General features: G+C 42.6%; 1 protein-coding gene across 6 annotated transcripts in view; it reads left to right on the top strand.

Annotated features, from left to right (window-relative positions):
* Nucleotides 1–22,684, top strand: part of KANK4 (KN motif and ankyrin repeat domains 4) — a 56,268-nt gene that overhangs the window by 20,641 nt on the left and 12,943 nt on the right. For 3 of the 6 annotated variants that reach the window (XM_073357490.2, XM_073357493.2, XM_073357494.2), the window contains exons 2-8: nucleotides 3,618–3,717; nucleotides 6,063–8,141; nucleotides 9,196–9,307; nucleotides 13,338–13,568; nucleotides 14,661–14,748; nucleotides 16,690–16,909; nucleotides 20,897–21,039. In XM_073357490.2, the coding sequence (XP_073213591.1) occupies nucleotides 3,702–3,717; nucleotides 6,063–8,141; nucleotides 9,196–9,307; nucleotides 13,338–13,568; nucleotides 14,661–14,748; nucleotides 16,690–16,909; nucleotides 20,897–21,039 (2,889 nt within the window). In that variant the 5' untranslated portion in view covers nucleotides 3,618–3,701. Of the gene's footprint in view, nucleotides 1–1,750; nucleotides 1,947–3,617; nucleotides 3,718–6,062; nucleotides 8,142–9,195; nucleotides 9,308–13,337; nucleotides 13,569–14,660; nucleotides 14,749–16,689; nucleotides 16,910–20,896; nucleotides 21,040–22,684 lie in introns of those variants that run through there. The other 3 variants (XM_073357488.1, XM_073357491.2, XM_073357495.2) reach the window with 2 other exon arrangements.

The following is a 22,684-nucleotide window of genomic DNA, read 5'->3' on the forward strand; positions in this document are numbered from 1 at the left end:
GTCTCCCATCAGAGACAACATTAGGCTGTGGTGAGACCTTGTTGTACTTTATCATCCTGTCTGGTATTTGGTTCCTTCTTAAGTAGAAATTAAATATCTTTTTGGTGTTGTCTTATTTGGTTTATTGTTAAAAACAAAAAAATGTAGAATCAAATTTGAGACTGTTTGAACCTCTTATGAGAGATGACAGGATAATTTGTCCATGTATTCTGATGAAATTATTCACTCTGATCTAGTTTTCATTGTAGCCAGTCATGGAAGAATATTGGTTTGGATACTAGGGGTAATAGGACCCATATTTTTGGCAGTCAGCCATCAGAACCATGTATAAACTACACTGGAGGCACCTGAAGTACGTCTACAAGCTGGTAGGGGCCATGCAGAAGTCATTTTATGAGGTAATTTTGAAATAGATTAGCCAGAATTTCAATTTTATGACTGGAAAGTTGGAACTGAGCCAAGTCGTAAATGAATCAATTAGGTGTAATTATCTAGATATTAAAACCCTCGTATTGATTGGATTTTTTTTCTTTGTAAATGACCTGGAAGAGTGAAATATAACTGGTCAGATGGTGGCTGGAATCCATAATCATTGTGCAACTGACTGTAATTGGAAAAGTAAAATAAAAACATTGGAGAAAGTGACTAATGTTAATTTTGGCACACGCTGTTTATTCATGAGGAAAAGCAGGAGAAACTGCCTTTCATGTACAAAATGGAGTTAGCCTGGGAATATCTTAGGAGTGTATTGGTTGAAATCGATCATAAACATGTGGTTCTGACTGGTTCTGTAGGATTAAGCTGGGTAAGCAAATGACTAGTCTGCCAGGTTTCTGTGTTACTATCCAGTTATAATTGTGTATAAGGTAAAAAGAAAAGGAGTACTTGTGGGACCTTAGAGACTAACAAATTTATTTGAGCATAAACTGTAGCTCCTTTTCTTTTTTGCGAAAGTAACACGGCTGCTACTCTGAAACCTGTGTTTAAGGTAGTAACCTTAGGATCATGTTAATGTTCTCTTTAGAGAAATATCTTTCGGAAGACTCCATCACACCCAGATGCAGAGACCACACTTGTTTAATGCGGTAATTAGTTTCTTACCAGGTAGTTGTGGTTTCATAAAAATATTTTCATAATTTAAAATGGGCAACGCAGCAAAGTTTAATGTCATTTTCTCTCATGTCTTTATTGGAAAGCTCTATAATCTAAGCACTTCATTTCAACGTTTTAAAACTTACATACCAGCAGCATCTGTCCCATTTTGGGGCAGCTTTTCTAAAAATTAAAACAGAAATAAATTAGGTTAAAATTCAAACCAATCTCAGAGGAAGAGAGGCATTTAAGGGATAAAGAATGGAGAATTAAGACAAGCTATGGTTTCAGCTGAACATTTAAATGAAGACGTGGACAGACATAGGAAGGCTGCAGAGAAGAAGTCTCTTGTACTAACCATGATGAGATTGTGTGGAGGAGCAGAGAAGAGACCAATACTAGATAAGTGGAGTGACTGACACAGTGAGGGATAAAGGCCAATGAATATGGCTGGGGCAAGTCCATGGAGGGTTTTAATACTATGGGCCAAATGCGGAAGTCCTTCCTTAGGCGAAACTTTAAGAGTTAAAAGGTGAGCAAGGGGCTTGGTATGTGGACCAACAGCAATTTGAATTGGCTCCTGAATGAATGGATAGTCAGCGGAGCTGGCTAGGAATGGGGGTTTAAGTTGATTGCACTTCTTTGCACTTTTGAGCAGGTGGCAGAGGAATTCTGAGCATGCTGGAGTCAGACGCAGAGTAAGGAACTGCAGCAGCCGAGGTGCCAGGAGCTGGACGCACAGAGGGGGAAATGAGGCAGGGCATACCTGGGGAATGGTGCTGAAGAGGGCAGCAGCGGAAATGGAAAACAATCAGGTGGCATCTCCCTCTCCTCCCCCACTTCTGCCAATAGGGGTAATGAGATGAGGGCGGTTCGTGACTAGTTATCTGCCCTTCCCCCACATAATTGGTCTAGAGTGTGTGCACTGAGTGAGTCTCCACCCTCAGCAGCTTCTGAAACTGAACATTATTGAACAGCTCTTTGCTCTCCCACAGGTGTCAGTCTGTTTTATGCCACGGGCTGGGGGAATTTCTCCAGTAGTTCAGCTCTCCAGGGTTGGCTGCCTCCTTCCCTTCTGGCTCTTGTGACCTTGCAATTCATGCACCTTTTTTCTGCTCTCTTGTGCACAGGCATGGGTGAGAGATCAAAGAGTTCAAAAAAGAGAGCAGCCCAGGAAAAATATTTTGGGCACCCTGAGGGACTGCCTGCTGCAGAGAGGTTCGGGTGGGGGCCGGGGCAGTAGGCTGAAACCAGAGTTTTTCCAATGTTGATCAGAGTGGGAACTGAGGTCAGGGCTCTTCAAGCCTTCAGCCTCATTAGAGACTTGGTGCATTGGGGTCAAGGCTGCACTCTCGTAGTTCTAGCAAGGTTCCAGCCCTGGGAGCAGCAGAAGGTGGATTTCCAGCCTGCACTGGGCAGGTCCTCCCTGCCTCTCTTTCCAAGGACAAACCCAGATCTTAAAGAAAGTTCTCTCTTTGAGGTTACAAACCCACCTCAAAAAACATGAGGGACCCACAGGCTCCTCCTGTAAGCTGGGAAATCATCCTCCCATTCTAGCCCTGACCTTCTTTTCCTGTCTGGTATATACACTAGCGGGCTTGGTTGCCTGATGAGCTCCAGTTGCCTTGACCTCTTTAGAATCCAGTCACCAGGCATAGAAGAAGTAGGGGCTTCCCATGAGACTTGCCTTGGGTGTCCTCAGTCCCAACATCCACAGTCCTCTTGAGATCCATGTAATCCTATACGCCATCACCTAGAATCAGGAGATGAGGGGGGGAGGGGGTGTTGAAGGATGATGATCATGTTCCTGACAATCACAAGCCTGAGTCGAAGAGACAGATGGAGTTATATGTTCCTACAAAAAGCACAACTGTGTTTTAGTCATTTAGCTGAAGGATTATTTTAATATGATCAATCACACACTGAAATAATGGGGTTTGGTTTAAAGATATTTAGTATCAGTTTTGAATCTTTGGCTGCTTTAAGCAAAGAAAAGACAAACAAGCCACCACTCTATGTAGCCTATACCCCTTGCTCTTTTCATCAGGAAATGAAATATCAGACAGTATATAAATTACAGACTATATCTCCTAGTAACCAATGTATTTTGGGTAAAGAGTTCATATACCATCTACTACAGATCCCCGGCTAACAGCTAATTAAAGCAGCATCTCATTGTGATGTGTCAAGGAAGCAGGAATTGTTACCACTAGAAGAGAAAATATTGATTTAAATATTCTTGAAAATGTTTTCTGTACATGGTCTGGCTGCAGAATACTTGAAGTAAGAGGCAAGGTACTGCAACAACAGTCACTAACGTCAACTATACTCCCTGAAGGACCTGACTTTTGTTGTACCAAAAAGATTTTTTTTAAAAAATCACAGTGTTCAGCAGTGGCCATTCTGGCTCACTGAGGAGTTTCCTACAGCTAGATGGAAGCCCTTGAACATGGATGGGGCGTGGTGTACTTGGGCTTTGAAATAAATACGGGAACTTTGTCTAAATGGCCTTTTAATTTTTTTAGGTGCACAAAGTCTTATTGACTCGTTGGATGATGTTTAACTGACAGCCTGGACCACATTCCACATTGTGAAATATACCTGGAGAAATGGAGAAAGCAGATGGTATGGAGACTGTTTTTACTTAAACGCTGTTGAATGGAACTCTTGTATCATTTAAAAAATATTAAACCAAGGTATTTTGTTTACACAGTAAATAATTCATGCTCTGCTCACTGTATGGAGACATGTTTTCCAACAATGAAAATAGGCAAGGTTTGTGCATAGTTCATGACACACACAATGCACTCTCATTTTGCTCTGATTTGTGATTACTGTAGTGGAGAATAAGTGTGATCATTCTATTGTTTACAGTGGAGTTTCAAGCACTGTGTATGGGGCTTTCAGAGAAGATCTTAAAGACAAAGGTCTTGTGTGTTCTGTATGGACGCTAAGGATTCCCTTCTACTTTTCATAAGAGAAGTAGGGCTTTGCCTGGGTGTCACTTTACACTAAATTTTCCTTCCTCATTCCACTATTTCCAGTGTGCTGGCTTCCTCTGCAGTGGTGGCTGCATTTCAGTGGTGCTGTTTGTATAAAGGGCTTGGGGAAACTTTGAGACGAAAGGGTCTATATCTTTGCCAAATTGTCACCAGTCCCTGCAAGACTGCTTCACAAGGGCAGTGGCAAAGGGAAGAATTCTCAAACATTTTCAGTCTTGGGTAACTATAGTTAGGCACCAATACCCCTATTTAAATCAGTGGCCTGATTTTCAGAGGTTCTTAGCAGTCCTAACTCACCACAACTTCATGGGTTCACATTTCAAAATCAGGCCGTTTATTTTGTTCCTGAAATTGGATTATAGGTGCTTAACTTTAGACACCCTACTTTGAAATTTTGGGCCTATGAATTTTATGGGCTGTGGATTTTATTATTAGTTCTATCTATTCTATCAACTTGCCAAGCACCTTATATAGGACACAATGCTAGACCAAATAACCAGAATGAAGGACAGGGATGTGGCATCGGTACAGGAAGTTTAAATTGATATAGTGTTCTTTAGGGAAATACATAAATAAGTTACATTTTGTTCAGACACATCAGAAAGGTAAAATCATAAAAATGACTTACAGCCATGAAAATGAGAGCACACCAGATTTGAATGGGGCAGAGGTCAATTTGAGTCTAAGTTGAAAGATGTCCATCATTAGGAGAGACAACTGAAAAGTCTGATTTTAGCATCTACTTTCATGAGAGTTGCTGATATTCACTGTAAGGTTCTGTATTGACTGCTGCAACTCTGCATATTTGATTACATATGGAACAAATTGGCTGTTGTATATTTAACACATTCCAATATGCTGGATTTTCTTGAACTGAAGAATTAAAGACGTGCTCTTGGAAGAACATCCATGAACATTAGAAAGGGTTTTGTGGTTCTACACAGATTTACAGATATGACTACATGAAGCTGCACAGGTTAACCCTATCTGTGCCAGCCTTTTGTGCTGTACAAGCCTCAGGGCCTTGGCCAATGTTTTCAAAAGCAACTAGTGATTCTAGGTGCCTCATTTCTTCAGTGCACAGTTTGAAACACATTTAAAGTGCCTCAGATTGGACACCCAAACTGAGACATCGAAAATCACCAGTCACTTTTGAAAATTTCAACCCTGCCTTTTAGAGGTATTCTTTATTTTCAAAGGACAACTGGGGTGACAATGTTTGTCCATAGGGCCACCCAATGTCTCTTTGCCTGACTTGCAAAAAAACCCAAATGTAATTGTCATGAATAGTTTCCATCGTCTGGCTTATATCTGGATTTCTTATACACTAGGATTAGGATTTATTATATATCAGGAAGCTTTTTAATACTTAGACATATTTGTAGCTCAGCCTACCAAACCTGCTATTTACATAATTGCCAATTAAAATAATGATTTAGCGAATTCCAGTGCAACAATTACATGAGTCAGCTCCAGAAAACAAGATTATACATTTGCATGTGTTGCTCTGTGGCTATATCTCTAATCAGACTCAACATTAGCATTACAAATGACAAACTACAACCCATTCCTTCTCCCTTTCCCTGCATAATGATTTAGGAAGGCAGCTGGCCGGCATTTCAGCATTTTGTGCATAGTGATGAGAGCCCTGATTCTCAGCTGTGCTACAGCTGCCTTTTGGCTCCTTCAGGCATTGGTAGTTGCTGAAAATTAGAGCAACCTTCAGACTGCTCTAACCTACCCCAGAGGACAGGATCAATGTACAGCCAGCCCTCGCTGTCCACGTACTCCACACTGCCTCCTCAGCCACAGCCAAGGATTGGGCCTGAGGAGTGGAAGATGAATGGGAGAGGTATAAAGCGGAGGCAAAATAAATCATTGCTGACCGCTTTTTTTCTGCTGCAAACATGGTTCGATTTTTTTTTAATTAATGTATTTTTTAAAATTTAATGTCTCGTTTTATTTCAGCTGGCGATCAGCCATCAAAACCTGATGAGGATAAAGATCAACCCAGAAGTCTCCCTTATTCTGTTGAAACACCATATGGCTTCCACTTAGACCTTGACTTTCTGAAATATGTGGATGACATTGAAAAAGGAAATACCATTAAAAGGGTTCACATTCACAGGAAGGCCAAGCAGCCAAAGTTCAGCACACTGCCTCGGAATTTCAGCCTGCCTGAGAATAGATCCCATGCATATGCTTCCTCCTCCAATAAGAGCTGGGCTGCAACCTGCTCATTTGCCCAGAGGAAGGCATCACTAGGGGCAGAAGAAACCACCTGTCTCATCACATCTTATGACTCACCACAATCCTTAACTGCAGAGGAGCCAAATTATAGAAAAAAGGCCCTTTTAGCAGAGACAATCAGACAAGCAGAGGTCATCCACCATGAAGAAGAGCCTGGCAGCTGTAGAGGGAGGCCACAGCTGTTAAGGGCTTCCAGCATGCCAGCCAAACTTCTACCAAGTAAAAGTTCAGAAGAGGAAAGTCAGTGCTCCAAGCCTGCTCAGCCCTCAGCACTTTCTCAGCCTTGTGATGGAAAGAGCTTCACAGAAATTCCCTTTAGCCCTGCAAAGGAGCCACTGGATTCACACTATTCTGATCGTGTCACATTAAATTTCCCCAAAGAGCCAAGGAATGTGCAAGAGCAAATCAAAGTGGTGTTCTGGGAAAATGAGCAGCCTAAAGGACAACAGGTGAAAGCCATCCCTGAGCTGGGTCACCAACCCCCCGAGCTTCCTAGGGAGAGAATGCAAATCCAATCTCCACATCAAAGCCAGCATTCCGTAGCTCAAGAGCTGCTCCTGGTTACAGAGAGTGTAGGAGAGGAATGCTACGCACCGGAGACAAATACATGTCCTGAATTAGTCAAGGATGAATCACTCTCATCAAATGCCCCCAAGTTTATGCATGAAAATGAGAACTGTGACATAACAGAATTAAACATAAGTGAGATCATGCCAAGTGCACCAGAGAAGACTGAAGTTCGAAGCATTTGGGCTAGAGCAAATGAGGAAAACTCAGATCTTGAACCTTTGCTTTGTGACACAGTAGATCCCAGCAGGATCACAGCGCTGAAACAACAGATCACTGTTCTGGAGGAGCAACTAAAGAGCAAAATAGAGGAACTTGAGCAGATCAGAGTAGTGCTGAAGCAGCAGGGTAGTGAGATCAAAGCAAAGGAGAGAAGCATTAAAATACTGGCAAGCGCCAAAGCTCAACTGGAAGAGAAGCTTTGTCAGGAAAACACCAAAGAAACGGAACCATCCAAGCAGGATGGAAATGTCCTGCAGTACCATGATGCTGCAGTGAACACTGAACTCATGCAAGCAAACACATTTAAGGAGGCCTATGACAAGGGTGTCAATGTTAATATTCCAGTCGCTACAGAATCTGTAGGATGTGGTACCTATGGAGTGGACAACGTGAACTTGCAGGTTAAGGAGTTAAGAAGAATGCCTGTTCATACGGATCAGGGGTTGGCAGATGTTCACACTGGTGTCAGAGAGGAAGGGGCTACACTTCTTGCCAAACAGAAAGGAACTGGAATTGACACTGAACCCCTTGTCTTTACACCATGCTTCACTGAGCTGAAGATTGATGAACAGATCAATGATGACTGTCAAAATCAAAGAAACAGCTATGACAGACAGTCTTGTGCTGCAAGCTCTCTGATTGGAGAAAGCTGTTCAAGAACAGGAAGAGCTGACTCGAATGGAAATAAACCAGGTGGAAATAAACCAGTTTTTGCCAGGGTTGTAAAGCAAGATCTGATTGAGGAGGAAAACCGTACAGAACAAGAAGATTCCTCTGCAGATGATCCCATAAGCCAATATGTTAAAAAAATCCAGGAGCTTTTGCAAGAGCAGTGGACGTGCTTGGAGCACGGATATCCAGAGTTAGCAAGCGCTATTAAACACCCTGCATCGAAGCTTAGTTCCATCCAGAATCAGATAGTTAATTCCTTAAACTTGCTGTTATCTGCCTATTCTACCCAAGCACCATCAGATAAGGAGAATTCGAATACGCAATATCAACAGTTGGGTAAATAACATTGGCACAGGTCTAAAAGTATCTGGGCCGATTCTCCTCTCACTTGCACCAGCATCAATCAGGAGAAACCTTGCTGAAGTCAATGGTGTTACATCAATGTAGAGCCAGTGTCAGTGAGATCAGAAACAGGCTCTTTGTGTTTCCTTAAGTATAGATGAGAGAGGTAATCTTTATAGCATGGTGTAACACTTGAAGTTTTACACACAATCTGAACTTTTCAAAGTTCCCTTATGCTACTGAGAGGGACTGGTCTGTCAGATAAAGTTGCTCATAGCTTTTCTTAATTGGGTTTTATGATTCTGCACTTCATTAGTGAACACATGGCCAGATCTTCATCTGGTGTAAATCAGCATTAACTTCAATGGAGCTATGCCAGTTCACACCAGGATGTGGACCATGGTATTTAAAAAGACCTGTGCCCTTTAAGATAAATAACTAATAAATATTCCATGTCAAATTAGGTTATTTTATTCTTTTGGGACCTGATCCTCATTTACATTGTTTCCTCTACACTGCCAGAGGGGGTATTAGTGTAATTGAATCCAAGGCTTCTATTTTCAAGCAATATAACATGAGAGGATGTGAATTCAGGTGCAGTAATTCATTTCTGTAGTGTTGTATAGAAGGCTGACACTAAGAATGTTACCAAGGACACTAGCATGAATTTCAATGACAACATCAATATTGAAAGTGCAAAAAGACCTAGTTAAGGGGTTGTAGCAGAACATTATTATACCAGTAAAGCCTACTTATATTAGGACAAGATGCAGATACTTACAAAGTCATTTATAGATGTGTGTCAGATCTCCGTCCTTGTTTTAATGGTGGCAGCCCAGATCTCGACTATATACACCTGCCTCTGCAGTTCTGTAAGGTATATAAGGTCGTTCATAAGGTAACATGTAACAGAAACCTAAGATACCTAGATAAGTGTGACATAATTGTGCTTACGCTCTGTAGTTTGTTCCAGGCATACAATAAAGTTGAGACTAACAATTATGACAACATAGATACTTTCTTAATCTGTGATTTTGTATTTTGCTAGAAATCTCGCCAACCACAAGTCTTAAATCAATCATGAAAAAGAAAGGTTATGGTTTCCATGCAGGAGGTAATGGGACCAAAAAGAATCTTCAGTTTGTTGGGGTAAATGGTGGGTAAGCATCTGTTAAGAAGATAAAACTGCCTTTTCACGTACAGTATTATCCTCATCTGTCTCTCTCAGGAAATATAATCCTCCCCTCCCCAAATCTTTAATTAAAAGGCCATTTGCAATGTCATCTCTTTTATCCCTTCTTCAGTCTAATATCGATAACTCTGCAGTAAAACCTGATGGGAAAGACTGGGACATTGGTACTTTACAGAAATAATGAATGGTACTGGATTGACATCCTTGAAGACTCAAGTCGTCTGCTCACAGGTCATTTAGGACTTGATCCAAAACCTCAAAGTCATTGGGAATCTTTCTATTAACTTGCATCAAGTCTGTACTGGCCAGGCAGCCACAACCTGCCATCAAAAGTGGCTCAGTATTGGCCTAGAAGAAGTTCTATCTATGCCTATTCAGTCCTTGGTCTCTCTATAACGACAGCCAACAAAAGTGCCAGTTAGTGCTGTGATAGGAGTGGGGATTATGTGAACACTTGTTCACTAAGAACTGAACGGAGACCTATATATATAATATATTTCCATTATTATCAGCTTGGAAACTCAGAGTCTGATCCAATTCCTGCTCAAGTAAATGAGAGTTCTTCAGTTGATTGCAGTGGGAGATGGATGAGGCTCTACACTAGCAGGTAAGTCAGGTACTGAAAGAAAGGATGTTCCAGTTGTTGAGGCATTCACCTGGATCCTGGGGGATCCAGGTTTAATTCCCTGCACTGTCATTGGTTTCCTCTGTGATGTTGGGCAAGTCACTTAATCTCTCTCTGCCTCAGTTCTGCAACTGCAAAATGGGGATAGTACTTCCCTACCTCACAGGGATATTGTGAGGATAACTACATTAAAAGATTCTGAGGCATTCTGATACTACATTAGCGCGGGCCCCATAAGTATATAAGATAGATAGAAATTGCAATATGGAATTTTTCACAGTTACATCCAATCTAATTTGCACTCAGCAAAATCCATGACCATCATAAGAGTAATGCATTCGTGAACTCAGCTGAATTTCTTGTGGACTAAAGTCATAGAATCATAGAATATCAGGGTTGGAAGAGACCTCAGGTGGTCATCTAGTCCAACCCCCAGCTCAAAGCAGGACCAATCCCCAACTAAATCATCCCAGCCAGGGCTGTGTCAAGCCTGACCTTAAAAACTTCTAAGGAAGGAGATTCCACCACCTCCCTAGGTAATGCATTCTAGTGTTTCACCACCCTCCTAGTGAAAAAGTTTTTCCTAATATCCAATCTAAAACTCCCCCACTGCAACTTGAGACCATTACTCCTCTGTCATCTGCTACCACTGAGAATAGTCTAGATCCATCCTCTTTGGAACCCCCTTTCAGGTAGCTGAAAGCAGCTATCAAATCCCCCCTCATTCTTCTCTTCCGCAGACTAAACAATCCCAGATCCCTCAGCCTCTCCTCATAAGTCATGTTGTTCAGTCCTCTAATCATTTTTGTTGCCCTCTGCTGGATGTTTTCCAATTTTTCCACATCCTTCTTGTAGCGTGGGGCCCAAAACTGGACACAGTACTCCAGATGAGGCCTCACCAATGTCGAATAGAGGGGAACGATCACGTCCCTCGATCTGCTGGTAATGCCCCTATTTATACAGCCCAAAATGTCGTTAGCCTTCTTGGCAACAAGGGCACACTGTTGACTCATATCCAGTTTCTCATCCACTGTAACTCCTAGGTCCTTTTCTGCAGAACTGCTGCCTAGCCATTCGGTCCCCAGTCTGTAGTGGTGCATGGGATTCTTCCGTCCTAAGTGCAGGACTCTGCACTTGTCCTTGTTGAATCTCATCAGATTTCTCTTGGCCCAATTCTCTAATTTGTCCAGGCCCCTCTGTATCCTATCCCTACCCTCCAGCGAATCTACCTCTCCTCCCAGTTTAGTGTCATCTGCAAACTTGCTGAGGGTGCAATCCACACCATCCTCCAGATCATTAATGAAGATATTGAACAAAATTGGCCCAAGGACCGACCCCCGGGGCACTCCACTTGATACTCGCTACCAACTAGACATGGAGCCATTGATCACCACCCGTTGAGCCCGGACAATCTAGCCAGCTTTCTATCCACCTTATAATCCATTCATCCAGCCCATACTTCTTTAACTTGCTGGCAAGAATACTGTGGGAGACCGTGTCAAAAGCTTTGCTAAAGTCAAGGAACAACATGTCCACTGCTTTCCCCTCATCCACAGAGCCAGTTATCTCTTCATAGAAGGCAATTAAATTAGTCAGGCATGACTTGCCCTTGGTGAATCCATGCTGACTGTTGCTGATCACTTTCCTCTCCTCTAAGTGCTTCAGAATTGATTCCTTGAGGACCTGCTCCACGATTTTTCCAGGGACTGAGGTGAGGCTGACTGGCCTGTAGTTCCCAGGATCCTCCTTCTTCCCTTTTTAAAAGATGGACACTACATTAGCCTTTTGCCAGTCATATCTCTCAAGCTGGTATGAATTAACATCTTTGCTGAGAGTCTCAGCAGAGAGGCCAAGGATTGAATTGAGACAAAATGGCATTTTACCCTAGAAATGGTCTTTCTGGGCAAGGTCTGAGGCACATTGTTTGGGCAGCATGATGGAATCTTACCCCTTTGCCCCCTGTTCTGCTGATTAATTGGCATCTGTTTCCAGTGTCGACACTCTGGAAGCTTTCAGGAGCACTTAAAAAAGAAAGTATAAGTAGGCACTCCTTTTGAAGTGAATAAAATTAATGTAGGTTGTAGTTGGGCTTGCTCTAGAAGAGATATGCATTTGCCTGTATGCAAATTGTCACCTTACTGGGATAAATTAAAGATCAGTTATGGGGAAAAGCTGCTGCTTCAGCAGCCAATCATCAAAAGCCAGGCGCTTAAAGATTTAAATCATGAAGTTACATATTTGATACATGAATGTGTACAGGTATGGATCCTCATCTAATAGCAGTGTCATCTCCTGAGCCTTACAAGTGAAAAGCGGAATGAAACTATGAAGAGAATGTTGTTCTTTTCATATATGTGCGGAAGTCTACCAACTGTTGCTTCAGGTTTCTTGCCTCAAGCAGTAGAAATAATTGGATAATTTGTCCAAAGGGACTGCAAATAGAATATGCTATAATTAAAAGTGTCCCATACATTAATCAGGTCATCGTGGGCCCAGTTTTCAAAAACAGCTTGTTAAGTTGTGCCCACACAATATGTATAGGTGTACAAACCAAGGAGTTCTAATTCACGTCTTGCCCATGAAAAGATGCCTATTTGTGTGTGAGTGATAGTTGAGTATTATAACTATTTTAAAAAATGATCACCCAAGGAACAATTACAAAATGCCAACAGAAGTGACTCAGTTGAAGAATTCTTCTGCTGATTTTTATTTATGCTGAAAGATTTATATTTTCCCCTCAATGGGCATGGACTTATGCATGTGAACTTGATCCTTGATTTCTCTCCCTGCACTTACATGTGCTGTTGTTTACCCCAGAAGTCACTGCAGTTCAGGGGGTGAGATTCTGTTAGCCTTGCTCATGCTGAGTAGTACCTATTTCACAAGTAGTCATAGAAATCAATGGAATTACTTGTGGAGGAAGGTGGCACTCAACATAAACAAAAAATCAGAATCTGAGCTTCCGTCTGTGAAACGTTTTGGGATCCTTTGGAGCAAAAGGCACCATATACATGTAACATATTAACACCACTGCTCTTAAATTAGCCAAGGTGGAGATGTTCCCTATCCCTAATTTTAGCAGCAAAATGCTTCTGTAGCACTCCCATTGGCCTGGGAAACAAGACGACTAAAAATTGAACCCAGAGTTCCTGTGTAGTAGGTTTGAACCTCAAAGTTGGGGTCTGGATCTATGGTTTAGGTTTGGTGCCAACCTCTCATATTGACATATTTTTACTGTGTCTAACATGCATGTCACTATGGGCATCATCCAAGGCCCATTGGAGTCATTGGGTGTCTTCAATGGGTATTGGCAAAGGCCCTGTAGTTGCTGAGGGGGAAGGAAAAGGGAATAATATCTGGTGTCCTCAATTAGTTATGAAACGACGTCAAGTGAAGACACCAGCTGTGAAGATAGCTCATCGGAAGGAAATTCTGACAACGAGATGGAGAGGAAGTATGACAGTTTAGAACACAGACAGGTGAAAGCTGCCCGTGAAAACACACATGCCTCAACTGGAGTCTCCCAGAGCACTACCCATAGAGACAATGAGCCACAGGAACTGGAAGAAATAACAATGGCTAGCGCTCAACCCAAGACTGACAGGTAATCAGATAAACATGCTAATGCACCATATTAGTGATGTTGACTAATGAACAATGGAAAATTGTGATTTTTGGTTCCAAGTTTCAGTGGAAGACTGCAGTCACTTTGTTAGCAGCAAAGTTATTAATACGTTTTGAGAGAAAGAAGCAATATAAGTGACTGATTCTGAGTCATGCAGTACCTGTGTGGCTAGGTTATTATAATGATGCAGATACAGTAGGATAATATTGCTGGACCCATTGCTTTGTCTTAAGTTCTCATTTCATTAAACTTTTTAGAGAGATCTGTGCTTTTCATGGAGAGATAACTCAAACTAAAATTACTAAAACAGGGCTTTCAGTCCTTATATTTTTCCCTGCAAAAAGCATGTTACAATTGCACATTTGCCATATATGTCAATTTTCCAACCACATGCCTAGACATTAGAATATTCATGTTGTGAAAATCAGTGTATCAATGGGAACTTCTGTACCATACTCTAGAGCTATCCACACATCATCACAACCTGTCATGTACTGGTTTAGGACCAGATGCAATGTCAATTAAAGTCAATGGAAAAACTCCCATTGACTTATGTGAGCACTTGAGCAGGCTTTAAACAGCTACATATTTTCTTCAGGTTACTACAGAATCCAAAGTTTCTCATCTTCTAATTTTGTCCCAACAGACATTTAATTAAAAAGAAAAGGAGTACTTGTGGCACCTTAGAGACTAACCAATTTATTTGAGCATAAGCTTTCGTGAGCTACAGCTCACTTCATCGGATGCATCTGATTGTTACTATAGTGGATTTCCTGGAAGATCCGGGAATAAAATTGCTTTTGCATGAATTTTTGTTAAACTGGTTATTTGTAAATATAAAAGACATTTGGTTGCCTATTTAAAATGTACAATCTGTGGCTCTGGTCCTATGAACACTTACGCATATGCTTAACTTTATGCCCACAAACCTATCAAAGTCAATGGAACAACATGCATAATTGTTTGTTTGCAGCATTGGGGCCTAAAGATACACACTGCAAGTTATCTTCCCAGTTCAGAGTGCACTAGTTCTCTCTTACAATGGATTTATAAGAGTATTTTCCTTTTTAGATGCAAACCCTCAGAAGATTTTCTTGATGGCTGCCTGTTACTGAGCAAACACCTTTCAGAAATAAGGACCACCAATGACAAACATTTGGTATTGGTATTTTTCAGCTGAATTTAAAATGCAACTCCCCTGTCTGTGCTATATTTAACCATTTAGAGTTTAGACCATCCAGACAATGTTTTGCAGAATTATTGTAGCAAACCATGGGCAGCTTTATAAGGAGAGGTGGGTCAAGGTAACTTCTGTTGTCTAGTTTTGATTTTGAAAGTCAAAACCAACCCAAGGTTTGGCTGCAGATTCATGACCTACAGAAAAAGGGAGAAAACTTTCCAAGCTTCTTCTGGTCAATTGGGCCAGACTAAAACTGACATAAAAATTCCTTTCCCCCTTTAAATAATCTTTCCCTGCTTCTAGACTGCAAGGGAAATAAAATAACAAAAACTATGCAAAAAATCCATCCTGCATATTAAACACATGCTGGATCATGCTGCAAAGCAGTCTGCAACATTGCCAAAATACATATGGCAACTAGATTTTTCCACCCTATGCCAGGGCATAGGCTGAAGCAGTGCCGGGCATAGAACCAGGAGTTGTAACAGGCTTCCAGCATTTCCCCCCACCCCTTTCTGCTGCATCAAGCAGATCTCAGTGCAATAGAATCCGGTACTAACTTTAACTAGCAGAGCACTGGAGAAGGGGAAAAATTTGCCCAGCATCTCCTCCTCTTTCTGTAGCCAAGCAACTGAGGGTAGGGCAAAAGCAGGGCACTAGATCTCCAGGAAGGGCTGGGGTGAGAGGACACATATCCCTTGCAAAAATGTGACTACATAGTCTGTAAAGAGCCCCTCAGAGAGACAGAGCAAATTAACTAACCAGGAGAATGACAACAATGCTTCATTACCTTTTGCTTATTGGGAATTTTTTAAGAGTAGAACGGAGAAAAGCTCTACAGGAGCGTGCCTAATGGGAACACTGAGTGCTGAATCCTATTTGCATACAAAGGCTGAATCACTTAGAGGAGAAACATGGAGCGCTAAAGAATGTTTTCCCTACTCAAGCTGCTATTTGATTGTTGTACATAGACATAGTTGAGGCCAGTATTTTGGCCCATCCTATATTCTGCACAGGTCAGTAAGGCTGCCCCTTGCTGCCCTACACCAGCACACTACAGGTGGCAGCACTGGGGAGAAGCAGCCTCCGCAGAGCCCACGCATGCAGGGATTGGGGAATGTGCAGAACCTTGGGACAGCCCCCCCCAACCATGATGGACAGCACAGCTGCCCCAGATGGAGGACACACACACTGTGCCAGGTATAGGGCTGGGGCACAGTGTAGCAGTAGAGATGGTGGGATCCAGGAGTCAGATTGTGACTGAATCACAGTTTACTTCCCGGGTTGCTCTTGGGCTAGTTCAGTTGTGCACTTCCCCCTACATGAGGCAAATAGAGAAGCTACAGTTTAGACCTGGATTTAGAGTATTTAGGATAAAAAAATTATTATTATTTTATTATTGGAGGTAGGTAAACAGAAGTGGGTAAAATGTTTTCATATAGATGTTAGATTGATGAAGACATATCATTTTAAAAAATAACATCGTTGTTCTAGTTGACCCATAAAACAGGATATAGGAGATGAGCTCAGATTTATTTGTATCCACTAATGTATCAATAAATATGAATGCTGCTTGAGTTAAAGTCTAGTGATAACTTGCCCATGAGAAAATGTTTCCAGGTATTCATATGTAGAACTAGTCACTTTAGTTCCCTGAGGGTTGCCATTTTTCAATTAAAAACAAACTAATCAAGCCAATAACAAACTACCTCTATTTTTAAAGATGTTGCTGTATTGTCTTTGCTAAAACAAATCACCCTTTTGCACTGCCAATAAATGCAAAGTTTTCTTTACCAGCCACAAAGTGAAAACACCAGCCAGGGACCAACCCTTGGGTAGAGCAATAGCGAAGGGAACTGGCATCATTACTTTTTGAAAAAGTAAGGTCCTGAAAGTGACTGTGAAATGTTGGTGTTTTAGAGACACATCTTAAACACTGTCTGTCAAGAGTGGTTCCGAATCTCTAGTAGGAAATCCTCCAGCCCTGAAGTTGTTGCAGCTTATCTCAAAGAATTCAAAGCAATTCATCCCCAGCTACTGAAGATGATCATAAACCTGGCAGATGGAAACGGGAATACAGCTCTTCATTACAGTGTTTCCCATTCCAACTTTCGGATTGTGAAGCTTCTACTAGATACAGGTGGGAACTAATGCTGCAGTTGTTGTTTTTGTCTGGGGTGGGAGGGAAAGGTTGGTACTTGCCAATTATTTCATATAATCACATTTAATGTCTTTTTCAGATTTAAAAATCTGGTCACAATTTAAGGGCCCAATCCTGGAAAACTGATTACCCAGCATGTGGCTGATCTAGCAAGATTGGAGTCATTGATCGTCCTTCCATTGGCTTCAGTAGGAGCTGGATTGGGCCCCTAGATTTTTAAAGATATTTAGATGCCTGAAGATGCAGCTAGACATCTAGTGGGATTTCAATGGGAGTTAAGTGCCTAGGTGCTTTTGAAAATCCCACTGGGTGTCTAGCTGCATCTTCAGGCACCTAAATACATTTAAATATTTGGCCTTTAGTGCTTACTTCAGTGGGACTAATCACAGGAGTAAGCATTGTGCTCGGCCGTTCATGTGTGCAAGATCAGACCCTTTGATTGTAATAGTGGCCTCTAGCTCAGCAGCAAGAACTGCATTCTAAACTATTGAACTTTTAGCTCATACTGTAAAGAATTAAACTTCCAGCTGAGATTTTATCAGATAAAATGCAGGCACTTTCCAGACAGAATAATGAAGCTTTTTGCCTTTCTTGGTTGGCAAGACAATCTGTTAAATGTTGAGAATGGCATATTATCATACACATCTATAAACCCATTGTTTAACAGACTTCCAAGCAACTCCAGAAAATATTGAGAGAAATTTGTTCTGGTCTTTTAGAAAATACCCCAAAGCGACTAAGCTCAAAGGGCAATACTTAAATGTTTAGGCACAGTAAATAAGAAGGCTGAGAATATAACAGCACAAACTGGAACAGTAGGAGTGATGAATTTCTTAATAGAATTAGCCTATTTGTTGTGTATAAAATGAACGGAAACTTGTCAAGAGCATAAAAGTGTCAGAATTAGAATAGTACAAATCGCATGCTGCATCTGTATTTAAATCAGCTACTGAAACATATTTACTATGAATGTTCAATCACATTTTGAAACAAATTTATCTTGAATGTGTTCACACCCCAGGCTGCCAAAGAAGGGTGACCAGTTAGCAAGTGTGGAAAATCGGGACGGCTGGCGAGGGGGATGATAAGGTCCTCTGGGTGTGGGTAATAGGGTCCTATATAAAACAAAGCCCCTAATATTGGGACATCTGGTCACCCTATGCCAAAGTGATGTGAAAGAGCCAATGTAACTCAGAATCAGACCCCAAATCTGCTTAGTTTATAGATCAAAAGAAGATTTTTCCAACTGCTTGCGCTTGCAAGTTCAGCCTAAAACATCATTTGAAAAGCAAGCCATGTTCTTTCAGGCCTGCACTTCATCACTAGCAATCTCGATTCATCACTGGCAATTTTCCTGAGGTTGTGCAAGCAAAGATGGTCAGAATCCAGCTTGTTGTTCCATAGCTATATCAGCTATGTAATGTTAACATTAGTAAAACTTGGTTATAGGAGCAACCTAAGAAGATCAGATTTAGAATGCATATTGGGTGAAATTCACTCCTCTGCTGCACTACTTACGCCCTATTCTGAGAACTTAAATGAGTGGTTCATAGGTCTGGAACTGGCCTTCAGCACAGGGGCAAATGTCACCCATACAAAGCAATGATGGCAGGAGCATAGTGCCATTTTGTTCAGAATAACTTTGATGATCATAACCCAACTTAAAAATGCTTAGAAACAAAATTCCAGGTAGCTCGGAGCAATACATAACAACCAGTGACTTCTGTACTTACAGCCAACTTACTCAGTCTTCAAGTCACTTGGACCCAGATCCTCAAAGGTAATTAGGTGCTTAAACTCCTATTGAAATCAATAGGATTTTTGCCATTTTTTTCACTGGGAGTAGGAGCAGTTCCTAAGTCACTCACAGACTTGCCTCAAAACCAGGGGTGAAAGTAAGTTAGGTACGCCGGAGTCCTGAGCAGGGGGTGTGGCCTCAACCAGAAGAGGCAGGGCCTTAAATCCCCAGGCCCTTTAAATCTTGATTTAAAGGGCCAGGGCTCCAGCTGCAGTAGTGGTGGCTGGGAGCCCGGGGCCCTTTAAATCACCCGGTCTGAGCCCTGCTGCCCGAGCCCTGGAGTAGCGGTGGCCGGGCTCCATCAGGGATTTAAAGGACCCCAGGGCTCCAGCCGCCGCTACCGCCCCGGCCCTTTAAATGCTCGCCGGAGCCCCACCACCGCTACCCCAGGGCTTCGGCAGCAGGGCTCCGGCGGGGATTTAAAGGGCCAGGGCAGTAGGGGTGGCTGGAGCTCCGAGGCACTTTAAATCCCCGCCAGAGCCCCACCCCACCCCTACCCCAGGGCTCGGGCAGCAGGGCTCAGGTGGGGATTTAAAGGGCTGGGGGCTCCAGCCGCTGCTACTGTCCCGGCCCTTTAAAACCCCTCCGGAGCCCCGCCGCCACTATCCCAGGGCTTCGGCAGCAGGGCTCAGGTGGGAATTTAAAGGGCCCCGGGGCAGTAGCAGCGGCTGGAGCTCTGGGGCCCTTTAAATCCTCGCCAGAGCTCCACCACCCAGGGCTTGGGCAGCAGGGCTCAGGCGGGGATTTAAAGGGCCGGGGGGAGGGGGGAGGGGGGTAGCAGCGGCTGGCACTCCGGGGCCCTTTAAATCCCTGATGGAGCCCAGCCACCGCTACTCCAGGGCTTTAAATTGCCCTCTCTGAAAGCCGGTCCTGGTACGGTGCACCGGCTCTTACCAGTACGCCATACCGGACGTACTGGCTTACTTTCACCTCTGCTCAAAACACAACTCCTCTGTTAGGCCACTGATCAAGCAATGGGTCATTCCTGCCTGAATAAGAACTACTGCATCCATCTCTTAAACGTTGGCTACAAGTAATACTTACAGCTTTTCATATTTGAGTCTCTGCTTCTCTTTTTTACTTCTTCTTTGCTCAGTTTGCTTCTCCATGTTATGTACTGACTTTCCCCCCCGACCTGTGCACTCTATTTTCCCCCCTTCTACACAGGATAGTGTGGGTCTCTCTCTATTTCAGGTCTAGGCAAGAAAAATTACCCAACATATCTTCTCAGGGCCTAGTTCTGCTCTCAGCGCAGTCAGCAGAAAAGCTCCCATTAATTTCATTGGAGAAATGATCAATCTCCATATTTTCCTTTTCTATTTTTTCTGCTTGCCTTTTACTTCTCTCGCCTCTCTTTTGGTGGTCACATTTTCTGTAATTGCTATAATTAAATGATTTCTCTACTCAGCTTTTCTCCTTCTACTTAATTTGTTTCGCTGCTCTGCAATACCCCTACTTGATTATCTCTTCTCTTCCAGTGTTTCTGTTTCTACTCTTTTCTCTCTACTTTCAGGTTTCAGAGTAGCAGCTGTGTTAGTCTGTATCCGCAAAAAGAAAAGGAGTACTTGTGGCACCTTAGAGACTAACACATTTATTTGAGCATAAGCTTTCATGAGCTACAGCTCACTTCATCGGATGCTTATGCTCAAATAAATTTGTTAGTCTCTAAGGTGCCACAAGTCCTCCTTTTCTCTATTTTCAGTTTCTCTACCATTTTGGGTTCCTTCTCTCTTTCTTTCACATTCTTCCTTTCTTCCCTCCCTTTTTTCTGACCAGCTGATCTTTAGCATTTTCTCTGTGATCCACATAGTTTCCACAGCTGAGCCTTAGTGCGCGGTTTGCCTGGCTTGCATGCACCTGAAAGTGACTGCCACTGAACTCAGGGCAAAAATCAGTATCTCAAGTCGTGAGCATCAACCACTGCCTTTGCTATAGATTCAGCTTTCTAGGCCCCTCACTTTCAGATCTCAACATTAATGTGAGATCAGTTTTTTAAAAAATATTTAAAAAGAGCAGATTCCTGTGACGATGCAATTGGCCATAAATGACCTAAAATTTCTTCCAAGGTATCTGTTATCCAGCTGTAAATAGTGTATTGTGTTTTGGCTATGTCACTCAACCCTGCACTATCTGTAGATTTTCAGGACTTTTTTCCCCTTCATCTTTAGGTGTTTGTGATGTGGACCATCAAAATAAAGCTGGATATACTGCAGTGATGATCACACCACTGGCATCAGCAGAAAGTGATGAAGACATGGAGGTGGTCTTAAAGCTGTTGAAAGAAGGGAACGTAAACATACGGGCAAGTCAGGTACATAACAATCATCAACAGTCCCTGTTTGTTTGTACAAGTGAACATAGACTTGAAAAGATAATGGAGCAAACAATTAAGTAATCAATTTGCAAAGAGCTAGAAGATAAGAAGGTGATAAGTAACAGTCCGCATGGATTTATCAAGAACAAATCCAGTCAGACCAACCTAATAGCTTTCTTTGACAGGGAAACAAGCCTTGTTGATAGGGGGGAACTGGTAGATGTGGTAATCTTGACTTTAGTAAGGCTTTTGACTGTCTTGCATGACCTTCTCATAAACAAACTAGGGAAATGCAACCCAGACGGAGTTACTATACCAGGGTGACTAACTTGCACCTGAGAAGGAGCCAGAATTTACCAATGTACATTGCCAAAGAGCCACAGTAAAACTTCAGCTGCCTCCTCTCCCCCCACAGCTCCCAGCCCCTCCTGCCCACCGGCAGCCCCGCTGATCAGAGCCTCCTGCTCCCTCCCCACACCCCCCCCACCGATCACCTGTTTCATGGTGTGCAGGAGGCTCTTGGGGGGAGGGAGAGGAGCAAGGGCATGGCAGACTCAGGGGAGGGGGCGGGAAGGGGTGGAGTAAGGGCAGAGCCAGGGGTTGAGCAGTGAGCACCCTCCGGCACATTGGAAAGTTGGCGCCTGTAGCCCCAGCCCTGGAGTTGGTGCCTATACAAGGATCCGCATATTAACTTCGGAAGAGCCGCATGTGGCTCCGGAGCCACAGGTTGGCTACCCCTGTACTATATGGCGGGTGCATAACTGGCTGGAAAAAAAACGTTCCCAGAAAGTAGTTATCAATGATCCACAGTCAAGCTGGAAGAACATATAGAGTGGGGTCCCGCAGGGATCAGTTCTAGGTCCAGTTCTGTTCAATGTCTTCATCAATGATTTAGATAATGGCATAGAGAGTGTACTTATAAAGTTTGTGGATGATACCAAACTGGGAAGGGTTGCAAGTGCTTTAGAGGATAGGATTAAAATTCAAAATGATCTGGACAAACTGGAGAAGTGGTCTGAAGTAAGTAGGATGAAATTCAATATGGACAAATGCAAAGTACTCCACTTAGGAAGGAACAATCAGTTGCACACTTACACAATGGGAAATGACTGCCTAGGAAGGAGTACTGCAGAAAAGGAGCTGGGAGTCATAGTGGATCACAATCTAAATATGAGTGAATAGTGTAACACCATTGCAAAAAAAGCAAACATCATTCTGGGAGGAGTATTAGCAGGACTGTTGTAAGCAAGCCACAATACATAATTCTTCTGCTCTACTCTGCGTTGATCAGGCCTCAACTGGAGTATTGTGTCCAGTTCTGGGCACCACATTTCAGGAAGGCTGTGGACAAAATGGAGAGAGTCCAGAGGAGAGCAACAAAAGTGATTGAAGTCTAGAAAATATGGCCTATGCAGGAAGATTGAAAAAATTGGGTTTGTTTACTCTGGAGAAGAGATGACAGAAAGGAGACATGATAACAGTTTTCAAGTACATAAAAGGTTGTTATAAGGAAGCAGGAGAATAACTGTTCTACTTAATCTCTGAGGATGGGACAAGAAGCAATGGTATTAAGTTGCAGGAAGGGTAGTTTAGGTTGGACACTAGGAAAAACTTCCTGTCTGGGTGGTTAAACACTGGAATA

Source organism: Lepidochelys kempii, chromosome 8 (genome assembly GCF_965140285.1).
Source record: "Lepidochelys kempii isolate rLepKem1 chromosome 8, rLepKem1.hap1, whole genome shotgun sequence".
NCBI classification, from domain to species: domain Eukaryota; kingdom Metazoa; phylum Chordata; order Testudines; family Cheloniidae; genus Lepidochelys; species Lepidochelys kempii.